At 35.1% G+C, this 21,233-nt stretch overlaps 1 protein-coding gene across 11 annotated transcripts in view; it reads right to left on the minus strand.

Annotated features, from left to right (window-relative positions):
• ATF7IP2 (activating transcription factor 7 interacting protein 2) overlaps positions 1-21,233 on the minus strand; it is a 75,776-nt gene that overhangs the window by 20,859 nt on the left and 33,684 nt on the right. For all 11 annotated transcript variants that reach the window (XR_012326123.1, XR_012326121.1, XR_012326122.1 and 8 more), the window contains 3 exons: positions 5,806-5,876; positions 4,636-4,697; positions 4,130-4,196 (listed from right to left, as the gene is read on the minus strand). Coding sequence is in view for 7 of the 11 variants with exons in the window: in XM_019928723.3 (XP_019784282.1) it covers positions 4,130-4,196; positions 4,636-4,697; positions 5,806-5,876 (200 nt within the window). In the remaining 4 variants the exon portion in view is untranslated. The remainder of the gene's footprint in view (positions 1-4,129; positions 4,197-4,635; positions 4,698-5,805; positions 5,877-21,233) is intronic.

The following is a 21,233-nucleotide window of genomic DNA, read 5'->3' on the forward strand; positions in this document are numbered from 1 at the left end:
TAATAACGTATAGTCTATCTTCAAATAACATTATACTACGCACAATGTAACACCCTTACAGCCAGCATACTTCCATTCCTCTGACCATCTTTCACACTACTGTTGGCATACATTAGCTTCTACATAAATTATAAACTCCAAAACATACTGTTACATTCCTCTGTGTAGATCCACTTTCCATCTTATATTTTCCCTTTGCTTGAAGAACTTCCTTTATTTTTGACAGTGAAGGTCTGCTGGCAACAATTTTTGTTTATCTTAATAAACAGAAGTCTTAATTTTGCTTTCGTGTTTGTAAGTTATATTAGCTGGATATAGAATTCTAGGTTGACAATTATTTTCCCCCAGCCTTTTAATAATGCCATTTGATTTGTTTTGCATAGTTCCAATTGAGATAACTGTGCATTCTTTGTTCTTCCCTATATATCTTATATATATGGTGTCTTTCTGATTGCTCTAAAGTTGTTGCTGTTAATCACTGGTTTTCAGGAACTGATTATGATGTTCCTCGATGTGGTTTTCTTTGTATTTATCCTGCCTGCAGAGTACTGAAGTTCTTGGTTATGGTGGGCTTGTACTTTTCATTAAATTTGTAAAACTTTTGACCATACATGTATGTTAGACCACTTGATATTGTCCCACAGTTTACTAAAGGTCTGATTCCTTTTTCCCAGTCTTTTTTCTTTTCTTTTCATATTCTTTCTTTAATTTGTATAGTTTCTTTCCAAATTATACAGTCATGTACTATTTCTTCCAGTATACCAATTTGTTTTTCTTTCTCTGGTGTTTAATAATATTTATTAAATATATTTATTAACATTTAATTAATTAATATTTATTAATATAATAATATTTATTCCATTCACTGAACTTCAAGTATTTTTATTTCATTTGGTTCTCTTTTATATCTTTTATTTCTCTTATTATGTTCATGTTTTCCTTTAAATCTCTGAGTGTACTTCTATCAGTTCTTTTAAGGTCCTTGTCTGTTAATTCTGTCAACTGTCATTTCTAAGTTTGTTTCTTTTGACTGATTTTTCTCCTGGTTATGGATTCCATTTTGCTTCCTCATATCTCGAGTGACTTTTTAAAATTGGATGATGGATATTATGAATTTTACATGGTTGTGAGTTGAATTCTGAGTTTGGTTTTATTAGGGCAATGCTAGAGTTGCCTTTGCTCTAAGATGAGTTTACACCCGTATATTCAGTAAGAATCTACCACAATGGCTGGTCAGACCTGAAACATTTCCCGCTGCTGTTTGAGCTCTGGAAATTGTTTAGTGTAAAGGTCCTTGGTCATTCTCTGCCCAGACTCATGCAATTTCACTCTGCATGTGTGACTTAATATTTCCGCAAAGACTCAAAAGGACTCCTATGCTAACCTCTTGGAGCTCTTTCTCCAAGTGGCTTCCTCATCTGATAGTACTCTTCCCCTCATTCCAGTTGCCTCAGCCTCTCTGAATGCCAATCTCTCTTTACCTCAGCAAGACAGCCATTCTCTGCTTGGGATCTCCATCAGTGCACCACAATCTAGGAAGAAAGCTGGGGCAGCCCATAGGGCTCATCTCATGCATTTCCCTTCTCTCAGGGACTGCAGTCCTGTACTGCAATATCTAAAAAATTTTTTCTTATATCTTGTTTAGTTTTCTACTTGTTTACTGAAGAAAAGTTAAGTCTGAGCCCACTTACTACACCATGACTCTACATATATACTTTTATAACTTTTTTCTCTTGTTATATTATTAACATGTTTACATCAATACATATACTTCCTCAACATTATTTTTAATGGTTGAATATGGTTGTACCATATAAATCTAATTTTTGTAATTAATTCCTTATTCCTAGAACTTTAAGGGTTTCCAAAGTTTTATATTTCATGAATAGCACTGCAATGAACATTTTCGTATTCCCCTATACTTTATTTTCTTCAGGTAACTATTCAAAGAATTGAGTCACAAGGCTTGCATATTTGTAAAGTTTTGATATTGACAGAATGTCTTCCAGAAAGATTAATTTACACTCCTATTCACAGTATATAAACTTACATTTCTTTTAAAACTATTTAGTGGAAAATCTGCATTAATTCAACCCTTTTTTTTTGGAACATATGTTGTGTGCCAAGCACTGTGCTAAAAAGATGAAAACATACAGATTAATAAAAACATTAATGCTGCTGAAACGAATTTCAAGTCCTTTTAGGAAAACAGATATGTACAGAAACAATGAAATAAAGGTATAATATAGGCATGCACAAAATACCAAGGGTAAGGAGAGCAAAGATGACAATTTCTGCCAGAACAGTTTGTCACAAGTGTCTAAACTGAATATTGAAGGATGAGAAGTGGGGTCATCAGACAAGCCTGGGGAGGTACAGAGGGGAGAGCACTCCTGGCAAAGAGAACAGGATATGTGGTGATGGCAAGGAGAGAAGAAGCACTACCTACTGAGAAGCCATCAAAGAAGAGGTAAGGAATCTGTAGAAGATAAATCTAGAAACATTTTCAGGGTTTAAGTCATTAAGAATTTTGTATATCTTGTTAAAGAATTTGGATTTTATCCTAAAGACAAAAACATAACCAGATTTGGATACAGGAAATAATATTTTAGTGGCAACTTAGAAGATTCATTAAAAGCAGTAAGTTAGGACAGAAATATTAGTTATTAAGTTATGGCAATAGACTACAGATGATAGAATTCTGAAATAAGGAAATATATGGACTACATCTGTTAGCTTTTCGGGAGACAACTGATGAGCTTGAAAGCTGACTACACAGTGGAATGAGGCATATCTATGAGTCAAAAGTGACTCTTACTTCCGGCTTGAGAAACTGGATGAGTTGGTGATACCATTCATCAAGCCTGGGAATATGAGAAACGTTCCAAGTTTCATCTGACTAACTAACTATACCCTTATTCAGAACTGAACATTTTACAAAACAGATTCACATTCACATTATCATGAGTTAGCATCATGAATTGGCATGATTTATCTTTCCAACTGCTCGATTTCAAAGTGAATCCCCCCTCAACCCCATTACAGGTATAACTTATTTTATCAAGCACTGAATGAATCTATGTTTTTATTTTACTGCAACTCGAATACTGTATCATGTACTTTAAAAAATATTTAGTAATCTTAATTGTTAATATTAATGTTAAAATTGTTAATCATTAAGGATACTTCATTATGGACTCCAATTTCATTTTTTAATTCATTCTAATCTTCATGAAATTGGAAACTGAAGGGTTTTTTGATTCAATCATGGGGTGCCTAAAGATTCCAATGGTTCCAACCTTTGTTTGGATCCACAGTTGAGATCAGAGAATGAATTGGACTATATAGTTCCTGTAGTAATCTCCATTTTTAAATATTAATTTACTAATGCTAATAAGTGGAATCAAATATTTCATCAAGAGTACCATAAACATTCAAGTGCAATTAAGAGATGAAACCTTATGATTGATTACCAGCCCCAGAAGACTCTATTTTACTTCTTTTTGTTTAAATCTGAGAAAGAGGGCACTGCTGTCACTCTCCCTCTGCATTTTCATGTTATGCCCTAGCATCCTCTCACAGCCAGTATTGCTATGGTTAAGGAAAAAAGTGTGTCTCACAGGTAGAAAAGAGATTTCTAATAGTCCCAAGCAACCCAGATGTCTTTCAGTGAGTGAATGGATAAACCATTACACATCCACACCATGGAATGCTAGTCAGCAATAAAAAGGAATAGTTACTAAACAACTTGGATGACCCTTGGGGGAAATTAAGCTAAGGGAAAGAAGCCAATATCAGAAGGATACATATTACATCACATTTATATAACATCCATGAAACAACATATAATTATAATAGTGAGGAACAGATTAGTGGTTGCCAGGGTTTAGGGACTGGGAACAAATTCTTAAAAAAATCCTATAAAGGGATAGCATGAGGGAACCTTGTAATGATAGAACAGTTGTATAAATTTGAGTGTGGTGGCAGTTACATAAATCTACACACGTGATAAAACTGCATAGAGCTACTAAATACACACACTAACACACACAAAAAAACTTCATAAATGGGTCAAATGTATTTTGAGTTGTTACCCTTCCCTCTTTCTTGAAAAAGACAAATCCTTTACCTGTGTTGCAGTGTGACAGGCCTTCTTTCGTTAGATCAATCACAGAATCAAGTTTCTTCTCTTTAGCCTGAAAAGTTGTTAAAAAAATAAGATTTTGCCTCAACAGAAAATGTTTTTAAAAAATAAAACACGTATCATTTAAAATTACTATTTAGAAGCTAGAGATTGAACATTCTATAAGTCTTACAGCTTAATTTAACTCTACTATGAAAGAGAAGCTCGTGAAATACTATATGGTTTCTGTGAATATAACTAAGCAGAGTCTAAATGAGTTAATTTGGTAATAAATATGGTTGTGAAATATGTTTACCATTAGCTGTTTGCTTTTTAATGTTTAAGCTGGACTGAAACCTAGTCACGCTAACTAGGAGACATTAATTTCTCAGAGAATGAATCTCCCAAAGAATGAATGACAAAGATGAGTCATCCAACATGTAGCAACACTAAAGTTCCTAGAACTAACGTATTCAAATAAACAATATTCAGAGACAATATTTAATACCTACCATAGCTTCAGTTTCAGCATCAGGTGAATTGTTAGAATTTCCTGATGTAATTTTTCCAGTATCTGAAAGAAAATTATTAAAATATGAACATTTGACAAGTTTATTAACTATTAAATATTTATGGACTTTATAATATGTGAATGCTGAAACAATAATAATGGGGATGCTACTTAACCATTATATAATCATGGTTGTAACTCAAAAATGTAACTCAATCGACTTTACTTATTCCAAAGACCAATGAACCAGTCCAAAAAAAGCAAACTCTAATTTTGGTTCAAAAGATTTTTTCCTTCTCTAACTTTACAGCTATATTAGTAACTCTTTTTTGAGTATCTATCTGTAAACCACTATAGCATTTGAGGAAATAACTTGGAAATTTACACATTTTTTATTCATAGTATCTTTAGACTAGACCACCTGAGATGGCTGAGGAGGATTCTTCACAGAACCAGTAAAAGCCTCAGATAAATGCTTAATATCCCTTAACTATCTGATTTACAATGTTAACAGCCCAAATCATAGTGGCAATTAAGTAGCTATATAAGTGCAGACAAAGCTTTCTGAAATTAAGATGCAAATTAAAGTCTCTAATGTATATTAAAAATGAAAAGGAAATGGGGAATTTTGAAGGAGAAATTATGAGGCAAAAAAGATAGCTATTTTAAGGGAAAGGAAATTTATTGGAAATCTAAGGTTAAAGATTTTTACATTAAGTGTAATGAGAAACTCTAAATTTAGAGTAACAGAAGTATTATTTATAAAAGTTTAAAAAAATCAAAGATACTAAAGATTAGACAAACTAGTAGACTATAACTCGATAAAACAAAAGACAAACAAAAAATAAACCATCACTATCAGCAACAAGACCAGAGTAAACAAGTACAAATAACGGATATGAAAGGTTAAGTAGTTTTATAATTTACAAAGCCATTAAACACAGTAAAGAAACAAAAGGCCATAAATTGATAAACACAAAGTTAACAAGAAACCTCAATTTTATTAAGCAATCACTGATTTATTCAGGTAATATTAATCACAGATATAAATTAAACATTTTTGAGAGTAGAATTAAAACTTTTATTTTATTAAAAGATAATATTCAATTCTCTATTTTAAACAAATACTGATTTGAGGCTTTCTGATTTGCTAGGTCATATTTTAAGATACCTGTTGGATCTGATGTAATTGGAGTTGTCAAATTAGGACTTTCCACAGAAATCAACATGATATCATCTTTACTGAAATAAATAAATAAATAAATAAATAAAATAAACGTGATTATGCTGAGATGTGCAATCAATGGTTTTAATTCTTCTAATTTAACATTTCATAACTGATATGTTTTAACCTAACAATGGGGAGGATGTGGAATGAAAATGATAAAACCAAGTACCCAAGAAACCCTGTGTATAGCCAATTATTTATATGACCGAAAGTTCATGATATACAATAAACATAGACCCTTAACAGTAGAGGGCTTCCCTGGTGGCGCAGTGGTTAAGAATCCACCTGCCAATGCAGGGGACACAGGTTCGAGCCCTGGTCTGGGAAGATTCCACATGCCACGGAGTAACTAAGCCCATGTGCCACAACTACTGAAGCCTGCGCACCTAGAGCCTGTGCTCCACAACAAGAGAAGCTACTGCAATGAGAAGCCCATGCACTGCAATGAAGAGTAGCCCCCACTCGCCGCAACTAGAGAAAGCCCGCGCACAGCAGCAAAAGACCCAATGCAGCCAAAAATAAATAAATTTATTAAAAAAAACTTAATAGAAATCCATTTACAATAAATCCAAATGTATGAACTATAAGTATTCAACATATATAAATGTACAAAATATACAAAAGTCACTCTAGCACATATACTTGCCTTCTTGAAAATGAAACAATGTATAAAAGAAACTGATTAAAACCTTGTTACTGATGTAGAACTATAAAAAATAAAGATATTAAAAAATTAATTCTGCCACTACTCTATATCACTATAGTAGCAATATTTACTATGCAATGATGATAAAGGATGCTGATTATGGTTACAGAATATTCTGAGTCATGAGACTGTCTTTTGCTCCCATTTGACCCCGACTCCACTTTTTTGAATGTGACATTTAAAATCAGAATTTTTGTTAAGAAAACCTTGACACAAATTTCAGTAAGCCCATTTAATTTGCTACATGAATTTTCTACACACAGGGTTGTACCATTTTCTCATAGATGTTTTTAATTTTTAGCCTTTGTATTTGGCCTATGATCCATTTCAAGTTATTTTTGTGTATGGTGTAAGAGTTGAGGTTCACTTTTCCCCTCTGGTTATTTCAGCAACAGTTGTTGAAACAACTCTCTCTTCCCCATTAAATTACCTTGGCATCTTCGCTGAAAACCAATGGACTCTATATATACTCTCTAATTTGTCCATTGATTTATATTTCTATCCTTATGCCAACACCATTCTCTTAATTACTATAGCTTTATAGTAAGTCTTGAACTCAGGTAGTGTATGTCTTCCAACGTTGTTCTCTTATAACACTGTTTTCACCTTCTAGGTCTTTTGCATTTCATACAAGTTTATGATCAGTTTGTTACTTTCTACAGAAAAGGATGCCATGATTTTGTTTAAGGGTGCATTAAATATACAAAACAATTTGGGTGAAGTGATATTAACAATGAATTTTCTGATTTGTAAACATGGCATATCTCACCATATATTTATGGCATATCTCACCATATATTTATATTTCCATTAATTTTTCACAGCAATATTTTGTACTTTTAAAAATTATTAACTGGGTTTTTTTTTACAGCAGCTTTAGGTTTACAGCAAAATTGACTACAGCGTTTTCCCATATACCCCCTATCCCTCCCACACACAACCTCCCACACAATCCTTTGCCAGTGGGTACTGCTGTTACAACTGATGAAACTACGTTAACATCATTACCCCCAAACTTCATAGTTTACAATAACATTCACTCTTAGTGTTAGGATATTCTGTGGATTCTGACAAGTATATAATGACGTGTAGCCACCATTACAGTATAATAAAAAATAGTTTCACTGCCCTAAAAATCCCCAGTGCTCTGCCTATTCATCCCTCCCCACCAACCTCTGGCAACATTTGATCTTTTTACTATTTCCACAGTTTTGCCTTTTCTAGAATGTCATATAGTTGAAATCATACAGTATACAGCCTTCTCAGATTGGCTTCTTTCCCTTAATAATATGCATTTAAGTTTCCTCCATGTCTTTTCATAGCTTGATAGATCATTTTTTTTTAAGCACTAAACAGTATTCCATTGCCTGAATGTACTGGGTTGGCCAAAACGTTTGTTCGGTTTTTTCCGTAACATGGATCTAGTAGTGCTTAGATGTCTTTAACTTCATTCAAAACAATTTTGTTAGATTGTATTGTGTCACCTGCCATATCAGCATGCATTTAAAAAAACTTATCAAAATTGGTAAATTTATGTGAAGCCATTTTGATATTGATGGAAGAAAAAAGCAACATTTTCGGCACATTATGCTTTATTATTTGCAACTGAAATGCAAAAAAAGATTTGTGCAGTGTATGGAGAAGGTGCTATGACTGATCGAACACGTCAAAAGTGGTTTGCAAACTTTCGTGCTGGAGATTTTCTTGCTGCACGATGCTCCACGGTTGGGTAGACCAGTTGAAGTTGATAGAGATCAAATCAAGACATTAATTGAGAACAATTAATATTATGCCAGGCAAGAGATAGCTGACACACTCAAAATATATCAAGCGTTGAAAATCATTTGCACCAGCTTGGTTATGTTAATCGCCTTGATGTTTGGGTTCCACATAAGTTAAGCAAAAAAAAACTTCTTGACCGCATTTCCACGTGCGATTCTCTACTGAAACATAATGAAAACATTCCATTTTAAAAACAAATTGTGACGGGAGATGAAAAGTGGATACTGTACAACAATGTGGATGGAAGGGATCGTGGGGCAAGTGAAATGAACCACGACCAACCACACCAAAGGCCAGTCTTCAACCAAAGAATGTGATGATGTGTATATGGTAGGATTGGAAGGGAGTCCTCTATTGTGAGCTCCTTCTGGAAAACCAAACAATTCCAACAAGTACTGCTCCCAATTAGACCAAAAGAAAGCAGCACTCAATGAAAAGCATCCGGAATTAGTCAACAGAAAATGCATAATCTTCCATCAGGGTAACCCAAGTCCACATGTTTCTTTGATGACCAGGCAAAAACTGTTACAGCTTGGCTGGGAAGTTCTGATTCATCTGCTGTATTCACCAGACTTTGCACCTTTGGATTTCCATTTATTTCACTCTTTACAAAATTCGCTTAATGGAAAAAATTTCAATTCCCTGGAAGACTGTAAAAGGCACCTGGAACAGTTCTTTGCTCAAAAAGGTAACAAGCTTTGGGAAGATGGAATTATGAAGTTGCCTGAAAAATGTCAGAAGGTAGTGGAACAAAATGGTGAATATGTTGTTCAACAAAGTTCTTGGTGAATATGAAAAATGTTTCTTTTATTTTTACTTAAAAACCAACGGAAACTTTGGCCAACCCTATACCACATTTGTTTACCCATTCACTTACTGAAGGGCATCCTGGTTGCTTCCAAGTTTTGGCAGTTATGAATAAAACTACATTTTATATGATTCCATTTTCTCTCCTTTCTTAGCAAACTACACTTCTGTATTTAGTGGTTGCCCCAGAGTTTGCAATACACATTGACAACTAATCCAAGTCAATTGTCAAATAATACTATACTGCTTCACAAGTAGTACAAGTACCTTATAATAACAAAATATTCCTAATTCCTCTTTCCTGTTCCTTTTCAATCATTGCTGCCATTCATTTCACTTATATATAAGTGCGTGAATGCAGCATGCACACACACACACACACACAAGCATACATAATCAAATACATTGTTGCTATTAATTTGAACAAACTCTTGTCAGTTAAATCAATTAATAATAAGAAAGATAAAACATTCTATTTTATCTTCACTCATTCCTTCTCTGATGATCTTCCTTTTCTTTATGTAGATCTGATTTTCTGACATACTATTTTCCTTCTCCGTGAAGAATTTTTAACATTTCCTGCAAGGCAGATCTACTGGCAACTAATACCCTAAATTTTTGTTTGCCTGAGAAAGTCTTTTTCCTTCACCTTTGAAAGATAATTTCACACTGTAAAGAATTTTAGGTTGGTAAGTTTTGTTCTCGCAACACTTTAAATATTTCACTCTACTTTCTTCTTGTTTGCATAGTTTCTAAGGAGAAGTTGAATGTAAGTCTTACCTTTGCTCCTCTACACGTATGGTGTTTTTCCTTGGCTTCTTTCAAGATTTTAGCTTTGATTTTCTGAAGTTTAAATATGATATGTCTAGGTGTACTCTTTTAGGTATTTATCCTGCTTAGTATTCTCTGAGCTTCCTGGATCTGTGGCTTGGTGTCTAACATTAATTTGGGAGAAATTCTTAGTCACAGTTACTTCAAATATTGCTTTTGTTCCTTTCTTTTTTCTTCCTGGAATTCCCATTATGCATATATATCCCTTTGTAGTTGTCCTAAGTTTTTGGATATTCTGGGTTGTTTTTGTCTTTTATTTTCTCTTTGCTTTTCCATTTTGGAAGTTTCTATTGTCATATTCTTAAGGTTGGTGATTCTTTCCTCAGCCATGTCTATTCTACTAATGAGCCCATCAAAGGCTTTCCTCATTCTGTTAGTAGTTTTGATCTCAACCATTTCTTTTTCTTAGAATTTCCATCTCTCTTCTTACATTACCTAACAGTTCTTGCATTTTGTCTACTTTTTCCATTAAAGCACATTAATCATAGTTTAAAAAAATTCCTGGTCTAGTAATTTGAACATTCCTGCCATATCTGACTCTGGTTCTGATGCTTGCTCAGTCTCTTCAAATTGTGTTTTCTGGTTTTTAATATCTCTTTTTTTTATAATATGTTTTTAATATGTAACTTTTTGTTGAAAGGTAGACATGATGTACTGGGTAAAAGGAACTATGGTAAACATGCCTTTAGTAATGTAGTGGTAAAATGTGGGGGAAGGGGAAGCATTCTACTAGTCCTATGAGTAGGTCTCAGTCTTTCAATGAGCCTGTGCCCCTAGAGTATGAAATTCACTAATGCAGCCCAGTCTCCATACCCCTCTTAGGTGGGACAGGATGGCTAGAGGGGGCTAGAGTTGGGTATTTCTCTTCCTCCATGTGGAAGGCTGGAGGGAGTAGGTATTAGATATTTCCTTTCCTCCAGGTAGGTTAATCTCTGGTAATACTTTCTCCTGATGGCAGGCCTTGTTAAGAACAGAGTGCTCTGGTGTATTTCAAAAGCTTCTTTTTATCTTGCCCCCTGCTGGAAGCATGAGAGGATTTTTCTTCAACATTCACTGCAAAGATCAGTAGAGCTCTAGAGGTAAAACTCACAAAATTGTGCCCCTCCCTTACCTGGACCCCCCCCCTTGGAGTTTTTATCTCTGAGATTTATTTACTCTGAGCCTCCAGCAATTACAATTTAGGTTTCCCTACCCCAGCAGTGGTTGCCACGGAGGTTTTTGCTCCACTTCCAGGGCGTTTTGATTCTGTTTCCACCTGTTTCTGTCTCCAAATTGGGTGTCAGTAGTTTGCTCTATGACCTTACTTCTCTGGTGGATCAAAGAAGAGTGGTTTTTTTCAGTCTATTCAGCTTTTACTTGTTAGTATGGAGTGATGACACCTTACAGGCTGGACCAGAAATCTTGTTTTGGAGTTAGGTCTTATATGTATTTTGGTAATTTACCCCTATGAATATCATACTCTGATATTACTGTAAATGGTATTAATTTAAAATTCCAACTGTTTGTTGCCTGTACACAGAAATACTACAGACAACCAGTATTATAACATATATATACACACCACATAGTACAAAGGAATAGTGTGATATATACATACATATATACCCTATATAGAAACAATAAAATATTTTATATTTATCCACATATTTATAATTTCCAGCACGCTTCATAACTTTACCTTTGTATAGATCCAAATTTCCATCTGATATTATTTTCCGTCTACCTGAAGAAACTCCTTTAGCATTCCCTGTAGTGCAATTTTGCTGCTGATGGATTCTTTCACTTTTTTTGAGTATGAAAAAGTCCATTTTCTTGTACACGTCTGAAAGATATTTTCACTGAGTGTAGAACTGTAGAAACTGTAGACAGTTCCTCTTTTAATGATTTAGAGATGTCTCTCCATTTCAGTACTTTAGAGATGTCTCCTTTTCGACATCTCTAAAGTTTGAATAGTTTACAGTGAGAATTCTCATCTTATTTTTTGTTCCTTTCTATGTAATGTGTCTTTTCTCTCTGGCTGCTTTTAAGATTTTGTCACCATTGATTTTTAGCAGTCTGGTTATGATGTGTTTTTCCTTTATGCTTCTGCTTAGCTTTGTTAACCTTTCTTTCTTCCTTTCTATTTATGGGTTTAGAATTGGACAAATTTTAGATATATTTTCCTGCCCCCCTGCCTAGTGATGACTTCAATGATATATACATATATTAGACTACTTGATACTGTTCTACAAGTCTCTGATGCTCTGTTCATTTTTTTGTTAGCCTGTTTTCTCCCCATGCTTTTGTCTGAACAGTTTCTGGTATTTCACTGATTTTTAAAAAGCCAGTAATTATTCTGTTATTAATCCTATCCAATGTACTTTTCACTTTATTGTCTTTCTCATCTCTAGAAGTACAATTTGGGTCTTTTTTTTATATCTTCCATTTCTATCACGTTGACATTCTCCTCTATGTTGTTAGATATGAATAATATACTGATAATTGCTATTTTATGTTGTCTGCTAAGTCCAACAACCATATTAATTCTGTTTCTATCATTTTGGTTTTCTCCTTGTTATGGGTTACTTTTCATATTTTGCATGCTTGGTAAGTTTTTATTAGATGTCAGACATTGTTAAATTCACACTGTTGGATGATGTTTCATTCTATCAGAGTGTTGGACTTTGTTCTGGCATACAGTTAAATTACCCATGATTAGTTCTGACTCCTTTGAGTCCTTTTAGCTTTCTGGGGTAGGTCCACTGGAGTCTTTTAGTCCAGAATTAATTTAGCCTCACTACAGCTATACCCATCCAAGGACTCTACCTGTTGGTGCATGCTAAGTCTCTTCACTACAGCCAGTGAGAAAGCAAAATGTTCCCAGCCCTGTGCAACCTTCAAAAAATGTATGGCCTTCTTCTTTTCAGTGGTTCTTGCCCCAGCCTCTTGTAGTTTCATGCTTTGCACATATAGATCTGTATTCAGCCAATGATTCAAGGGGTTCCCTTTGCAGATCTCCAGAGCTCTACCTTTATGCAATTACCTCTCTTGCTTTGCCTCACAAATTCTAGATAATTCATATTCTCCAATATCTGATCTAAATGCACCAAGACCAGCAGGCTGTTTGGGCTCCTCCCACCCCTGCTTTTCAACTTGGGAAATGCCTCCAGGCAGAACTGGCACAATGGTAGGGTGCATTTCTTTTGTTTCTTTTCTCACAGGGATCATAATTGTGTGCTCCCTGTTGAACAATGTCTAAACACAATTTCTTTTCTTTAGTCTAGTTTTCTGTTTGTTTACAGCAAAAGAACAATTCTTGTGCAGTTAATACTTCATGAGCAGAAGGATACATTTCCCACACACTGATTTCCATTTCGTGAAATCAACTGTTTTTCATGTGCACTTTTAAACAAATTCAATAATTTTTTCCATATCAAATTTATCAATAAAAGATTCTGACAAAAGCTATTATTTCTAAGTTCAATTAACAACAAAAAAGTTCAGATCTAAATTTTATCAATAATATTTTACTCTTCTACTCATTTTTGGCCTTTAACACAGCTTACAAAGTTTATTTTGTATATACTTTTTTCTACTAGTATTCAATAATAGTCATATAGTGGATGAAAGACTAATAGCTGTATTTATTTTGTTGCTTAACTACAACTATAAGCAACTCTTTTCATTATACTATAGTCAAAATCTCTTATCAATCTCAAAATTCTTCATTTAATATTTCTATATTTCTAATGTTTTAAATATCTTTATTTGCTGCTACAGTATATCAAATATAATGTTATTAAGGAGTCTAAGACATTAAGCAGAAAGACTAAAAATCAGAGTGAAATTTTTGGCAATCTCATTGGAATTTTGGGCTGAGGAGGTAAAGGTAAAGATTTAGAAGCCACCGAGGCGGAGAGGCCCTGGTGAACACTCCAAGCTTTCAGCTGGAATCCACTAAGGGCTACATCTTAAAAGCCAGAGTGAAGTAGATATAGGAGACTTACCAAAATAACAACAGGCCTGAATTTATACCATTACCTGAGCAGATTAGGTGACCAGGCCCTACTCTACCTGCCAGAGAACAGAATAAATCTCGTCTATAGAAAGATATTATTCAGAGCCTCACCAATTCTTCAGAAACTATCAAGCACACTAACAGACAGAATCAAATGACTAGAAACAGAGAAAAACAATAAAAACATATGTACAGATGATTGAGGTACTGGAGTTATAAAACAAGGACATAAAAAAAAACTGGGCTTCCCTGGTGGCGCAGTGGTTGAGAGTCCACCTGCCGATGCAGGAGACACGGGTTTGTGCCCCTGTCCAGGAAGATCCCACATGCTGCGGAGCGGCTGGGCCCGTGAGCCATGGCCGTTGAGCCTGTGCGTCCGGAGCCTGTGCTCCACAATGGGAGAGGCCACAACAGTGAGAGGCCCACATACCACAAAACAAAACAAAACAAAACAAAACAAAAAAACCCCAAAAACTATGATGAATAGTTTTAAGAATACTGAGGAAAGATGGGAAAATAGTCAAAACCAGATGGAACATTCATCAGAAAAGCATAATCTATGAAAAAAAAGACTACACTGAAATTAAGAAGAGTCAATACATATAAAGGCACTATTATGAAAGTGGAAAGACTTGGAATGGGAAAAGATACTTGTTGTCAATATATCTGATAAAAAACTTAAGACAGGCAACTCAAAAGAAAAACATGCAAAAGTCTTAGAGAAACTTTATGAAAGAAGATATCCAAATGACTAACAAATATAAAAAAAGTGCTTAATTTCATTATTAGAAGGAAACAAATTAAAACGAATACAGGCATACCTTAGAGATATTGCGGGTTTGATTGCAGACCACAACAATATTAAGCGAATATCTCAATAAAGTGAATCACTTGAATTTTTTAATTTCCCAGTGCATATAAAAGTTATGTTTACTATACTATAGTGTGCTGTATATTATAGTCTATTAAGTGTGCAATAGCATTATGTCTAAAAAAACAATACATACCTTAATTTTAAAATATTTCATTGCTAAAAAATGCTAACCATCATCTAAGCCTTCAGTAAGTTGTAATCTTTTTGTTGCTGGATGGTCTTGTGTTGATGCTGATGGCTGCTGACTGATCAGGGTGGTGGTTGCTGACGGCTGGGGTGGCTCTGGCAATTTCTTAAAATAAAACAATGAAATTTGCTGCATGAATTAACTCATCCTTTCACAAGTGATTGGTTTTCTGAAGCATGCAATGCTGTTTGATAGCATTTTACCCACAGTAAAACTTCTTTCAAAGTTTGAGTCAATCTTCTTAAACCCAACCACTGCTTTATCAACTAAGTTTATGTAATGTTCTAAATCCTCTGTCGTCACTTCAACAGTCTTCACAGGATCTTCATCAAGAATAGATTCCATCTCAAGAAACCACTTTCTTTGCTCATCCGTTAAAGTTTATCATGAGATTACAGCAATTCAGTCACCTTCAGGCTCCACTTCTAATTCTAGTTCTCTTGCTATTTCTACATCTGCAGTTACTTCCTCCACTGAAGTCTTGAACCTCTCAAAGTCATCCATGAAGGTTAGAGTAAACCTCTTCCAAACTTCTGTTAATGTTGATCTTTTGACCTCTTGCCATGAACCATGAAAGTTCTTAATGTATCTAGAATGGTGAATCCTTTCCAGAAGGTTTTCAAATTACTTTGCTCAGATCCATTGAAGGAATCACTATCTATGGCAGCAACAGCTTTACAAAGTACTTAAAATAATAAGCTTGAAAGTTGAAATTACTTGACCCATGGGCTGCAGAAAGGATGTTGTGTTAGCAGGCATGAAAACAACAATAATCTCATTGTATATCTCCATCAGAGTTCTTGGGTGGCCAGGTGCATTGTCAATGAGCAGTAAATTTTTTTTAAAAATAAATTTATTTATTTTTGGCTGCATTGGGTCTTTGTTGCTGTGCGTGGGCTTTCTCTAGTTGTGGTGAGCAGGGGCTACTCTTCATTGTGGTGTGTAGTCTTCTCATTTCAGTGGCTTCTTCTGTTGCGGAGCACGGGCTCTGGGCTCTAGGCACGCGGGCTTCAGTAGTTGTGGGACACGAGCTTAGATGCTCCGCAGCATGTGGGATCTTCCCAGACCAGGGATTGAACCCGTGTCCCCTGCACTGGCAGGCGGATTCTTAACCACTGCACCACCAGGGAAGTCCCCTTTGAGCAGTAAATTTTGAGAGGAATCTTTTTTCTGAGCAGTAGGTCTCAAACATTCAGTTGAGTAAAATATTCAGTAATTCAAGCCTGGATATGCTGTCAGTCAGGCATTGTTGTTCTACTTATATAGCACAGGCAAAGCAGATTTAGCATAATTCTTAAGGGCCCTAAGATTTTTGGAATGGTAAATGAGTACTGGCTTCAACCTAAAAGTCACCAGCTGCACTAGCCCTCAAAAAGAGAGTCAGCCTGTTCTTTGAAGTTTGAAGCCAGGTATTGACTTCTATGTAGCTATGAAAGTCCTAGATGGTATCTTCTTGCTATTTAAGGTTCTTTCTTCTACACTGAAAATTTTTTGTTTGATGTAACCACTTTCATTAATTATCTTTGGTAGATCTTCTGAATAGCTTGCTGCAGCTTCTACATCAGTATTTGCTGCGTTACATTGCACTTTTATGTTATAGAGATGGCTTCTTACCTTAAACCTCATGAACCAACCTCTGCAAACTTTTTTTTCTGCAGCTTCCTCCTCATCACTCTAAGCCTTCACAGAATTGAAGAGTTAGAGCCTTGCTCTGGATTAAGCTTTGGCTTAAGGGAATGCTGTGGCTGATTTGACCTTAAACTTTCTCTATATCAATAATAAGGCTATTTCGCTTTCTTATCATTCACGTGTTCTGGAGTAGCACTTTTAATTTCCTTCAAGAACTTTTCCTTTGCATTCACAACTTGGCTAACTATTTGGTGCAAAAGGCCTAGCTTTTGGCCTGTCTCAGCTTTCAACATGCCCTCCTCACTAAGCTTAATTTCTAGCTTTTGACTTAAAGTGAGAGACATGTAGGTCTTCTTTCACTTAAACATTTAGAGACCATTGTAAGGTTATTAACTGGCCTAATTTCAATATTGTTATGTCTCAGGGAGTAGGGAGGCCTGAGGAAAGGAGACAGATGACGTCAGTGGAGCAGTCAGAATGCACACATTTATTAAGTTGCTGTCTTATACGGGTGTGGTTTGTGGCAACCCCCAAAAAGTACAATAGTGACATCAAAGATCACTAATCACAGATCACCATGACAAATCATAATGGAAAAGTCTGAAATATTGTGAGGAAAAAAAAATATTGTGAGAATTGCCAAACTGTGACACAAAGTGAGCAAATGCTATTGGAAAAATGGTGCCAACAGAATTGACGCAGGGTTGCCATAAACCTTCAATTTGTAAAAAACCACAATATCTGTGAAGCAAAATAAAGCAAAGCACAAAGAAACAAGGCATGCCTGTATGTGATGCTATAAACATACCAGTGTGGCTAAAGTGAAAAAGGCAGATAATACCAAGTGTTGGCAAGGATATAGAATAAGAAAAACCTCATATACTCTCATTGGGAGTGTAACTTGATACAACTTCTTTGGTATTTAGTAGTACCTATTAAACCTGAAAATACACATACCCTATGACCTACCAATTCCACTTCCAGTCAAAGGTCCAACAGAAATTTACCTATGTATATTCACCAACAAACACGTAAAGGAATGTTCATAGCAGCACTAATCATAATTTCCCCAATCTGCAAATAACTCAGATGTCCATCAACAGTTGTGAATGGAATAAGCTGTGGTATATTCATATGATGGACATTATATAGCAATGAGAATGATCAAATTATTCTTGCTAAGCAACAGCATGGATGAATCTCTTAACACATAAAGTTGGGCAAAAGAGGCAAGACACCAAAGAGTTCATTGAGTATGATTCCATTTATATAAAGGGGAAAAGTAAACGAAAACAACTTATGGTGTTAGAGGTTAGGATGATGTTTACTTAAGTCAGTGTGGTAGGGGTGGGACTTGTGACTGGCATGAGGCAGAACAGATGCCATTGGTGTTGTTTTTTGATCTGGGTGATAATTACAAAATGTGTTTACTTTGTCAAAATTCACCAAACTATACATTTACTGTTTGTGCAGTTTTCAGTAGGTATTATAGGTCAATTAACTTTATTTTAAAAATTATGTGTCTGTGTATGTATGTATGTAAAGCTGCTAATGCTTATCCTGAGAAATTCATTTATACATCTACACACTAAAGATTGGAATTCCACGAGCATTTAATGATACGTAACTTTCATGAAACTGTTCCACTGACTGCTTCCAATGATGGCTCTTTTTTTAATGAACCGTATCTGGGAGGAAAACTGAGGACACTGATGATTTTCGTGGTCTTCTAGATGCACCTATTTTTCTACTTGTATTCTACCTTGGAGAAAAACTTCTGTGTCTAAAATCTGTAATTAAAATTCTCCAGGTAACGTTATAATGTAGTACATAGTTCAATAATGGGATCTGAAGACAAAACTGTCTAGGTCTAAATCCTGGCTCTGCCATTTACTAGCTCAGTGTTTGGGGGACAGGAAACTTGGTTTCCTGATCTGTTAAAGAGGGATATGTCATAAACGTGAGATTAAACAAGTGTTAATAATGAGTAGGAAGGAGCACATGAAAAACAGTGGAAAATTTCTTATAATAATATGGCTGGTAACTACTTTTTTCTCCTTTGTATCTCTGTAAACATTTCTTCACATGAAATTCAATGCAAGACTTATTTTTCAGACAATATTAATGTTTCATTCCATCAACACTGGTGAAGTGGTCTGTTCTTGGGTGCCTTAGACCTTGATGCTTACTTTTCCTCTTTGGAAAAGATTGCATATGAAAGCCTTTTCTTTCTATTTAAGCAAGTTCCTTCATCAAATATGTGTTCTGGTCCACAGGCCTTCTCTTCTATGAGCTTCTTCAGCTCAGCTGTTACTGCCTTTCCCATTTTCTTCACATTCTAAAAAGAAAATGCTTAAACTTCTAAATCGAACCATGACTATAGACATAGAAAGTTAGTAGTGGCACTAATTCCTTCAACACTTGGGGTATCAGAAGAAACAATTATAAAGCCTCCTGGATTTCTCTAGAGTTATAATAATGGAGAGAAAATAGATCCAATGAAAAGAGGAGACTGGAAAATTAAAAAAACTGAAACTAAGAACTAAATACCTGAGTTTAACAGCCACTTGGATACAGCTAAAGAGAGAATAAACTAGAAAATTGTAGCAAATATCCAGACAAAAGCATGGAGAACAAAATAGATGGAGTGTACACAGAAGAGTATAATTGGAATACCAGAAGGGAAGAAGAGACAGAATGGTGCAGAAGCAATATCTAAAAAGATAATAGCCAAGAATTTTCCAAAGATAATGAAAGATATGAAGTCACAGATTCAAGAAAAACTATGAGCCCCAATTAGGATAAATTAATCCCCCCCACCGCCAGCATCATAGAATATACTGATGAAAACCAAAAATATATAGACTATCTTGAAAGCAGCTAGACAAATAGACACCATCCTCAAAGAAGGAACAAGAAGATGGATATCTAACTGTTCAACAGAAATTATAGAAGTCAGAAAACAATGTAATGACATCTTGAAAGTGCTAAAAATAACTGCCAACCTATAATTCAATACCTATGTTGAAATATCCTTTAAAAATAAAGACAAGGGCTTCCCTGGTGGCGCAGTGGTTGAGAGTCCGCCTGCCGATGCAGGGGACGCGGGTTCGTGTCCCGGTCTGGGAAGATCCCACATGCTGCGGAGCGGCTGGGCCCGTGAGCCATGGCTGCTGAGCCTGTGCCTCCGGAGCCTGTACTCCGCAACGGGAAAGGCCACAACAGTGAGAGGCCCGCGTACAGCGCAAAAAAAAAATAAATAAATAAAAATAAAGACAAAATGAAGTTATTTCCAGACAAATAAAAACAAAGTTTATCCTGAGCAGAATTTTTAAAATAAATAATAAATGGAATTCTTCAGGCAGATGAAAAATTATCCCAGATGGAAATACAGGAAGAAATAAAGAGCAACAGAAAGAGTAAATACACTTGACCCTTGCACAATGAAGGCATCAGAAAATCCAAGTATAACTTTCGACTCACCCCCAAACTAGTAATAGCCTACTGTTGACTAGAAGGCTTACTGTTAACATAAACAGTCGATTAACACATACTTTGTATGTTATATATATTATATACTGTGTTCTTACAATAAAGGTAGAAAAAAATATTAAGAAAATCATAAGGAAAATACAGTTGCACTAGTGTCCTCTATTTATTGATACTATAAGTTTATGCTGTCTGTTTACAAGATGAATCGTCTGTCAGTACCTATATCAATATTGTCCTAATGATATAAATACCATAGATGTTATATGTATTACAAACATTAGACATCAAAAATGAAAAGAAAATGTGAAAAAGCAATTATTTGTTTATAGGTACTATATTTATTGAAAAAAAATCCATGTATACGAGTGGACTCGAGTAGTTCAAACCCTTGTTGTTCAAGTTGTTCAAGAGTCAACAACTGTATTTGGGTAACTCTAAGTGAATGACTGTACAAAGTAATGATATTGTCTTATGAGATTTAAAATAATGTAAAACTTAAATGCATGAAACAAACAATGGGAGGGAGCACTAAATGGAGTTAAAAGTGTTCTAAGGTCAAGCATTGCCTATAAAATGGTAAAAGTAGCAATTCATATTAGACTCTAATGTTAGACTCAAGAATCCATATCATGATCTTTAGGATAACTTCAAAAGGTACAATGAAAGATGTATAATTAATGAGGTAATGGGGAATGGGAAAAAGAAATCCAAAAGAAGGCTAAAATAAATAGAGAAAAAAACAGACACAGATAAGGGAAAAGGACCATAAAATAATGTAACAAATAGAAAACAAGTATTAAGATTATAGTTATGAGCCCACATATATCAGTAAGATTACATTAAACATAATCTAAAATTTCCAATTAATAATTATTTTCAAATTGGATTAAAAATACATATTCAGCTTAATAAATAATTATAAAGCTAGCATCCATGTAGCCACTACTCAGATAAATACATTTTAACCTTTTTTTTTTTTTTTTTTTGCGGTACGGGGGCCTCTCACTGCTGTGGCCTCTCCCACCGCGGAGCACAGGCTCCGAACGCACAGGCCCAGCGGCCATGG

This window comes from Tursiops truncatus, chromosome 15 (assembly GCF_011762595.2).
Source record: "Tursiops truncatus isolate mTurTru1 chromosome 15, mTurTru1.mat.Y, whole genome shotgun sequence".
Lineage (NCBI taxonomy): Eukaryota > Metazoa > Chordata > Mammalia > Artiodactyla > Delphinidae > Tursiops > Tursiops truncatus.